This window comes from Limanda limanda, chromosome 13, assembly GCF_963576545.1.
Source record: "Limanda limanda chromosome 13, fLimLim1.1, whole genome shotgun sequence".
Lineage (NCBI taxonomy): Eukaryota > Metazoa > Chordata > Actinopteri > Pleuronectiformes > Pleuronectidae > Limanda > Limanda limanda.
Genome location: NC_083648.1, coordinates 10,136,741 through 10,146,155, shown reverse-complemented (window position 1 = coordinate 10,146,155; position 9,415 = coordinate 10,136,741). Strand labels below are relative to the sequence as shown.

At 38.2% G+C, this 9,415-nt stretch overlaps 1 protein-coding gene across 1 annotated transcript; it reads right to left on the bottom strand.

The window, feature by feature from the left end:
• Positions 1 to 2,207: 2,207 nt before the first annotated feature.
• Positions 2,208 to 6,326, bottom strand: LOC133018449 (5-beta-cholestane-3-alpha,7-alpha-diol 12-alpha-hydroxylase-like). Its single transcript, XM_061084818.1, has one exon. It carries the CDS (start codon positions 6,277 to 6,279, stop codon positions 4,744 to 4,746), a length of 1,536 nt encoding a protein of 511 aa, XP_060940801.1. The 5' UTR covers positions 6,280 to 6,326; the 3' UTR covers positions 2,208 to 4,743.
• Between the last annotated feature and the right edge of the window lie 3,089 nt (positions 6,327 to 9,415).

The following is a 9,415-nucleotide window of genomic DNA, read 5'->3' as shown; positions in this document are numbered from 1 at the left end:
ACTTTGTAAACATCCTTATCTCAGTTATCTATTCGCTATAGAAAATTCAGAGCTCTGGTCACCTGTGAACAGGTTTGTCTGATGCTGCTCATTTTTCCATCAAGCTATCAATGCTATTGGCTTTCATTCTGTTTGGAAGAGTTCATCTCCACAAAAACCTCCTATAGTTATTTCACACAAGCACCACTGTTCTCCACTCAGCTCAAGAGCCCCCATGAAAATTATGTATAAGAGCATACTATTTGTTTTGCTCCCATGCCTTTAGAATAAATTTACAGGCAGGGAAAAATATACATTTACATTTAGATTTTGCATATTAATTTAAATCTTAGTTGGATCTTAGTTTCTCCCTCTCAATTTGGCTCCATGGAACGCGATACTATCTAAAATGTAAACATTAATCAAACATCAACCTTTAATACCCGTTGAGTAATGTTGCATGTCACACACACGCAGGACTCTCTATAGTTGTGAGGATACTCATTGACCTAATGCATTTCCCAGCCCCTTACCCTAACCTTTACCATCACAACTAAATGCCAACTGTTGCCCCATTCCTAGCCTAAACCTAATTCTAATCCTAACCCTAAAACCAAGTCTTAACCCTAAGGAAGGGCCGGCCAAAAATGTCCTCACTCATAGGGTCTGTGCTTGAAATGAAATGGTCCTAAGCTAAGTTTTAGAGGTCCAAAGTTACATGACGGTTAATTTCTTTGTGAATGAATGGGGTGGTAGTTATAGTCATCCTGGATCAAACAGATGAACACTTGATGGTCATGGTAATGGAGGCGGATGGACTGGGGAACAATGGGGCCTTTGGCAGGATGCTGGTCTTGTGAGTGTCCTGCCCATCCTTAGTGGTGAGGGGTCTTGAAGAAAAATGACTGTGAAACAGAACCTCTGGATTCCTGCCCAGGATGCTCCACCATGATGTTTAGAATAAGTTTCAAGTGATAAGTTACATCTATTACCATGCTGATGATTAGACTGACAGCTACAGGGATGATTGTATTGGCTTTGCATGAACGTTGACTCTAGCTGTATAAATGTTTGAAATGATAATGACCAAGGATTGCTTCTAGACATTTTCTGTACAATCATAGGATAGCGTATCCTGTTTCAAAAACATTAAACAAACAAGGAAATAAGAGTCAAAGTTGTATCTTTAAATGAGACAGGGATGTTAACAGTTAACAGTCAGGAAAACGTGTTTCTGTGCCATCTTACACTGCCATATGGCAAATTACGAAACCATAGAAATAAACAGTAAAGAATTTACACTTTTGATCTTCTTCCCACAGTTATTGTTTTTAAATACATTAAATAGCTCAAACTAACCCCAATGTTACATCGGGGGACCATACTTTAAGTTAGCTGTGACGTTTGTCTACAGTCAGTTCCTTCATTGTACCAGCAAATGTTACTCATTGACAGATTGATATTTTTATCAGTATTGGGGCTGTTATGTTTAATCTTCATAAAAATATTCAACTTTGGCTTCATAAAATGTAATTTGTTTTATCAAACTCATGCTTTATTATGTGGGAAACTGTAAACTGTAATTCAAGGTTTTATCACAACAGGTAAAGTTCAAGTTAAAAGTCGTTGATGAAATCTCCACTTTCTGGCGAAACCAGACGGTTCAAACTGCTGACACGCTTCTAGCAAATTAAATATTTATGCAGGTTTGTATCAGTAAAGCTACTAAAGACAAAGCTCTGTCCAGTGGGCTGTAGGGATTGCACAAAGGTATCCCGATCGATGACCTTGTTTCAAAGATCAGTGTAGAGGGCTAAGAAGACTCTCACATTGTTATTGTCTGTTAGTTTTAACAGATGATACTGTACATTATCATCTGTTTGCTCTGTTGGTTTCCTTTATATAGAGCACCACCTACTGGTTCTAACACCTCATTGGAAACTTGCAAAAGAAGCAACAGCGGAGCTGTATGTAAGTTTTGTTTTTACGAGGTTTATAAAATTCTTGTTGTATTGAATTAAACAGCTTTTTAATGTTTGGTGAATATGTTAATGTATAGAGAAAAGAGAATATGGAATGCAATATGTGTATGTTTTGTATGTTACAGATTAAATGGTTCTTATGTGAAGGGGGACGTCAAAACCAAATCTCTCCATGGGCCCAAAAAATACTAAATACGGCCCTGACAGCAAAAGTAAGAAGAGATTACGACACAGCGACGTCAGAGGTTTAACTGTTCAGGGGATGAGTAAGTGTCTTTTATATTTAGTCATCACTTTTAACAGCAGTACCTCATCCATCTCTGGAAATCACACAACTGGAGGTTACACAATACAAGCATGCATTGGATATTAGTCAAAGAAATACCACAAACTAAAACAAATTCAAATTCTATGACAACACAACATTCTAAATGTAGTTAAGGGCAGCACTACAAGTTGTTTGAAGAAAGTGAAGTTTCATCATTAAAATAACAAACAAGATGACAGAATACTGCTGCCATAAATGTATCATTGATTTAAGGTAGTGGTGTATCACAATACATTTGTCTGATTAATTATCATTGATAATAATTTCCGTAATTTCTTTACAATTGCCTTGCATTGTTGTATTATATGTTTTGAAATACATTTCTGTACATATATATACATTGTTTTAGGGGTTTTTGCATGTCTCCAAAGAATGGAGCCATAACTGTGTTCCCATTTGTGCAATAAATGATAAATTCATGACGAAGTGTTCCTGACTGAAATGAAGCATTGCGCTGGTTCATGCAGGACACAGACTCATGTGCTCCAGCTGTGATCAGCTGTCAGCTATTGAGCATCTAGCATCATTTAGCATTCTCCACCTTTTAGCAATGATATCTATAGACTAGTTTAGAGCTCATCTTTCTCTGCTCTTAGTTGACAATTTTATCCACTAGATGGTAGTCATGTTAACACAACACAGAATCCTCAAGTGCTTTCCAAATATTTTGTAAAACTGCACCGATACCCACTGAGGTGAATGATCCGTAGACTGTTGTCACTCACCAGTTAAAGATAACAGCCCCAAAACTGACAGAAATAATCAGGCTGTCAATGAGTAACATTTTTTTGTCCGATGAAGGAACTGACTGCACACAAACGTCACAGCTAATTTGCAGTAAGGTCCCCCAATGTAACATTGGGGTTAGTTTGATGAAAAGAGTTAATTATTTACTATTCATTTCAGTGTTTTTTTGAATTTGCCATATTGCAGTGTAAGATGGCACAGAAACATGTTTTCCTGGCAAACTGTTAACATCTCTGTCTCATTTAAAGATTCAACTTTGACTCTTATTTCCTTGTTTGTTTAATGTTGTTTGAACAGGATACGTTATCCTATGTTTGTACAGAAAATGGCTAGATTAGAAATGCAACAAGCAATCCTTGTTCTTCTCTGACACTTCCTTTTAAAATACCCAGTAGTCGTCATTATCATTTCATTATAGGGCCGAAGTCCACGTTCATGCAAAGAAAGTACGATCATCCCTGTAACTGTCAGCCTAACCGTTAGCATGGTAATAGATGTTACTTATCACTTGTAACTTATTCTATACCTCATGGTGGAGCATCCTAGGCGGGAATCCAGTGATTAGGTTAGGCTTAGAATTAGATTGAATTTAGGGTTGGGGCACAATTGGCATTTAGTTGTGATGGTTAAGGTTAAGGTAAGGGGCTGGGGAATGCATCAGGTCAATGAATGTCCTCACAACTATAGAGAGACCTGCATGTGTGTGACATTTGACATGACTCAACGGGTATTAAAGGTTCAAATTTGATTGATGTTTACATTTTAAATAGTGTCACACTGCATGGAGCCAAATTGAGAGGGAAAACTAAGATCCACCTAAGATTTAAGTTAATATTAATGTAAATGTATATTTTTCCCTGCATGTTAATTTATTCTCGAAGCATGGGAGCAAAACAAATAGTATGCTCTGATGCATTATTTTCATGGGGGCTCTTGAGTTGAGTAAAGAACAGTGGTGCGTGTGTGAAATAACTACAGGAGGTTTTTGTGGAGATGAACTCTTCCAAACAGAATAAAAGCCAATAACATTGATAGCGTGATGGAGGAATGAGCAGCACCAGACAAACCTGTTCACAGGTGGCCAGAGCTCTGAACTATCTTTAGCTAATAGTTAGCTGAGTAAAAGATGTTTACAAAGTGATTTTTATCTTGAGACATGATGAATACATGTGTTACTCATTTATCAAAGACAAATTTATTTTCTTTCTACTCCACTCACATTAAATCAACATGTCATCATTTTCAGAAATCAGCACACATGTTATAGTCACTACAGGTGCTGTTTTTTGACAGATGACTTTCCCAAATAAAACCTAACCTTTATCTTCTGATCATTCCTTTGAAACCAGTTCCCTGACATTCAACAGATAGGACTTGCTAAATGATGCTAGATGCTACTAAAGAAAACACACGTAACAGCTTATTTTCTTGTATCTGAGTAAACCTGACTAAGGAAACACAAAATTTGTCATATCAACTGTTATTTAGATGAACTGATATTTAGGTTGGAAATGTATTTTTCGCACAAAATATTTAAACACATTTTACTGACACACTTAATGTGATTATCACTGGTACAATAATAAAGATAAAACATCATAGTGAAATCCAACATTCATCAGAAACATAATTTTCAAATGACAGCTTAAAGACTTGATCAAAATCAAAAAAATGTTTTGACTGACATGTCAAAATGATTAGTTGGGTTTAAAATGTTGGTCGGTATCGAAACTGGACCTCTCTGTTAGGCTGCATGGATCCAAAGCCCCATCGGCTGAAGTCGAATTCAGGTATCTTCTCCTCAGGATTCTTTAGCTCAATCTCAAAGTAGGCCAACACCAGGAAAACAAACTGCTTCATCTCATTAGAGGCAAAGTAACGCCCGGGACACATGGAGACCCCAGAGCCCCAGGGCATGGTGTAAAACTTCACCTTCTGCCCATTCTTGTAAAAGTCTGTTTTCTTGCTCCCATCAGGATTCAAAAAGCGGTCATATTTGAATGAATGTGGGTCAGGGTGGATCTCTGGGTCAGTGTGAACAGCAGAATAAGGAAACATAGCCAATCTGTCACCTTTGCGGATGATATATTCACGCCCATCTGCCATCTTGAGGGTCATATCCTGGAGCACAGCTCTGGTGAGGACAGGTGCAACACAGAGGCGGAGGGTCTCTTCCAAAGCACTGTCCAGGATGGGTGTTTCCTTCAGCATTTCAAAGGTCAGGTTGATAGAAGGGCCACCACGTCTGACTTCCTGCCCTGATTCCTTCAGAACCTTATCAATCTCTTCCTTCGCTGCTTTCATGGCTTCTGGGTGTTTCATGAGGAAGAGGAGCAGCCAGAATGAAGCTGGCCCTGTGTTGCCCTGAGAGGCCCAAAGAAGCACAAACATGTATCTGCTTATCATTGAGTCCTTCATACCATTCTCCTCTCGATACTGGTGCATGTCCCAGATCCAGCCACTGATGTCGTTCTTCATCTTCATCTTCTGCACTGACAGAGTGTTCCAGAATAGATCCATCAGCCTCTGTTTTTTCACCCTTTCTCTCGGTGAGAGGACCCCGTAAGCCAGGTCGGGGAAGAGTTGGTCATATTTACGAAACTCTTTAAACAAGGCTTCAGATTCCGCTCTGTCTTTCTCTTTGGCTTTCTCCTCACTTTCTTCTGACTTGGGAGATGCATTGCCATACAGAGATAAGTAACCGGCCCTGAAAAGGATATTGTAGCTGTACATAAACAGTCCATCTTCTTTCCAGCTGCTTTGGTCAGCTGCTGAGCCGATTTCATGAGCCATCAGATTCTGCAAATTATCCATCATAGCTTGTGTCAATACCTTCAGGCCGTCCCCCTTGAGGTGCTTGTTGCTGGAGACCACGAGAGCATTGTGGTCATCCCCCTCTGCCACATATCCAAACACTCTGCGCACCAGCTGTTTAGCAAACGGTCTGAAGTCCAGCTTTTCCCGACTCTCCTTAACAAAAGCCCCAAACGACAGGGGATCCTGAAGGAATGTGATATAACACCCTCCCAGCTGCACTGTGAACACATCGCCGTGATTTTGCTTCATCCTCTCGATGAATTTTAATGTGTTCTTGCGAAACTCCAAGACATGACCCAGCCAAGGGATGAGCCCCTTATCCAAAGGGGGTTCACCTGGTCGGTGCTGTCGAAACACACCAAGTAGGTAGAGTCCTCCAATCAAACAGGAGAGTAAAGCAAGAAGGAGCGGTAGCAGCAGTCCCATGACTGATTCCTGTAACGGACACAGAGTGATTAGGAGTTAAGCTCCACATCCTGCATTATGTAGCGAAATGTTGCTCCTCCCTTTTGGGATCAGATTCAGGTATGTGCATAATCAGGGAAAAAGAGAATTTTCCATGAACAGCCAACCAGCTGCATAAATGTTACACACATGAGGTTCGCATTAGGAGCTGTTTGCCTTTGTCTCTCCCCCCTTGTAAAAAAACAAAAAGCAGTCTCTCATCTCACTCTAGATTTGCAGTAAACAGAAACTACAAATGTTCCAGATTTGCTGTGACTTTAAGAATCTCGTGGGGATAAGGCTCAAAAGATGACAAATACATTAGGTAATGATTTCCCAGCATCAACCAATCTGGCACATCGTTTGTAGATGAAATGTAATTCACCACATCCTGTACCACTTGTCCACAGCATAACTCAGAGCAGTTGCAGGCAACACAATAAAAAGACAGTTGAGACTCCCACACATTGCGATAATGTACTGATGTAGCATATCATTCATTAACCTGTAAGTCATAGTTGATCCTTTAATTACATAACATTTTTTATTTTAGTTCCATGTCATGAAAATCTTCAACTCTGGCTTCATAAAATGTCATTTGATTTATCAAAATTATACTTTATTATGTGGAGAAGTGTGGAAATATAAAACAAATTCTCCAACACAAATTCATTAAACTGTAATTCAAGGTTTTATCACAACAGTTCAAGGTCAAGTTCAAAGAAAGTCTTGATAAAATCTCCACTTTCTGGCGAAACCAGAAGGTTCAAACTGCTGACACGCTTCCTGGCATATTAAACATTCACGTACCTTTGTAACAGTACAGCTGCTAAAGATAAAGCTCTGCCCAGTGGGCTGTAGGGATTGCACAAAGGGATCCCGATCGATGTCCTCGTTTCAAAGATCAGTGTAGAGGGCTGAGAAGACTCTTACATTACAGTTAGTTTTATCTTTACTGTATTGCTCATCTTTTGAAAGTAGTAAAAGAAGCAAAATAACGTCACTAAAACACGCCTGAACTTGTCTAGTTATCTGATTTACTACTCTACATTGCCATCTGTTTGCCCTTTTGGTTTCCTTTATGTAGAGCACCACCTACTGGTTCTAACACCTCATTGGAAAGAAGCAACAGCTGAACTGTATGAAAGTTTTATTTTTATAAATTTGTTGATGTATTGAATTAAAAAGTTTAAAAAATGTTGGTAAAGATGTTACTTTATAGAGACAAGAGAATATGAAATGCAATGTCTGTTTGGCCTGATTGCTTTAACTAAGGCATTGTTGTTAGATTTCATCAGAAGATCCCAACCATTGACTTTGTAACAACCCCAACCAGAGTGGGAGGGGTGAGCCAAATGTATGAAGACAAAATTCTGTTTCCCATTGGTGTGCATATTACAAACTAACCTTTGTCGTATGCACCATACTCTGAGCATTAAAGTGTGACAATACTGTAAGAGAATTGTTTCTCGTTCCTCGTTGGTTGAGTGGGATTGTAGAAATTGCCACTACAATTCTTATTTCAATTTATGAGCATAACCCACTGTCTCTGGGTTCATGATAACAACTTTGTATCAATCGTATATAAAGTCTTTATGATCTGCTCTTTTGTTGCGTGACTGTTGTTCACCTTCTTACTTGACTCAACAAACACAACATCTGCTCTGGAAATGTGTCATCATTTGTCTTTATGAGCAATATAGTGGAAAATCATCACTGAGAGGGAAAGATATCATGGTTTTTATGCAGAATATTGTTGACAATGTGTATATTTACAGTTGTAAGGGTGGAAAAGGCAGGAAGTGAATCAAATTATGAATAAAATGTGAAGAGGGACCTCAGACTAAATCTCTTCTTGGGCCCAAGAAAGACTAAATACAGCCCTGACAGCAAAGGTAAGAAGAGGTTACGACACAGCGACGTCAGAGATTTAACTGCTCAGGGGATGAGTAACTGTCATTTATATTTAGTCATCACTTTATACAGCTGTACCTCATCAAATTCTATGACAAACCAACATTCTAGGTGTAGTTAGGAGCAGCACTACAAGTTGTTTGAAGAAAGTTAATTTTCCTCATTTAAATAATAAAAGTGGGCGAGATGACAGAATACTGCTGCTATAAATGTACTGTTGATTTAAGGTAGTAGGATAGTACATAACATCATAAACATATACATTTGTCTGATTGATCACCATGGATTATTATTTCCGTCATTTCTTTACAATTTTATTGTTATGAAACATATTTATTTTTGATCTTAAAAAACATGGTATTCATAGTGGAAGGCAAAGAAAGAATTTCATCGTACAGGAATTTATATGTGATAATACACAATTTAAACTGGAACTTTATGATACATCTTATTAAACCGGAAAATTTGAATTAAAAATGAACAAAATGAAAGAAATTCAAACCTAAAAAAGTTATTTTTTTTATTGTCGTGTGAATCACTTTGTAACTTTGTTAAGAAAGTTACCAAATTATCAGAATGAGTGTTAATATATAAACGCTATTTTTTTTAAAAATATGGATTGGAAGTCATCAAAGTTAATAAATAGTTATTATTATAACAGTAATATTTCACATATTCTGGGTCTTTGCACGATGCAGAAACGTGCTGCCACGAGCCCTCGTGAAGCACGTCCACCCTCCGTCTTCTCAGAGATAAACACCCGAATCAAGAGGATGCACCTCCACCTACTTCCTTCTCCGTTCGGATACACTGAGGCCTTTTACAGTAAGATGTTGAAATAAACAGGCTGAGCACAGCACGAAGAGACAAAACATAACAGAGACGTCATGTAACAATTAAATTAACATTAAAAGAGTTGAGAGCACAGTAAAAACTAATCTTCATCAGGAGCTGAAACTGTTACATGATCACCCGAAACGACAACACGCTCATTGTGGTGGGAGCTTCATCTCAAACTTCTTTAAAGATCTTTGATTTACGAAGGGGGTTGTACTATTGATGCCGCGTTCAATGCTCCTCGGGTTTACTATCGGTCAAATTATCCCTACCACTCATAATAATTATTATATTTTCCTGTTTATACTTTTACAGAATGTTTGACTGGATAATAAAACAACACATAAAATAAAAATAAACTTACACA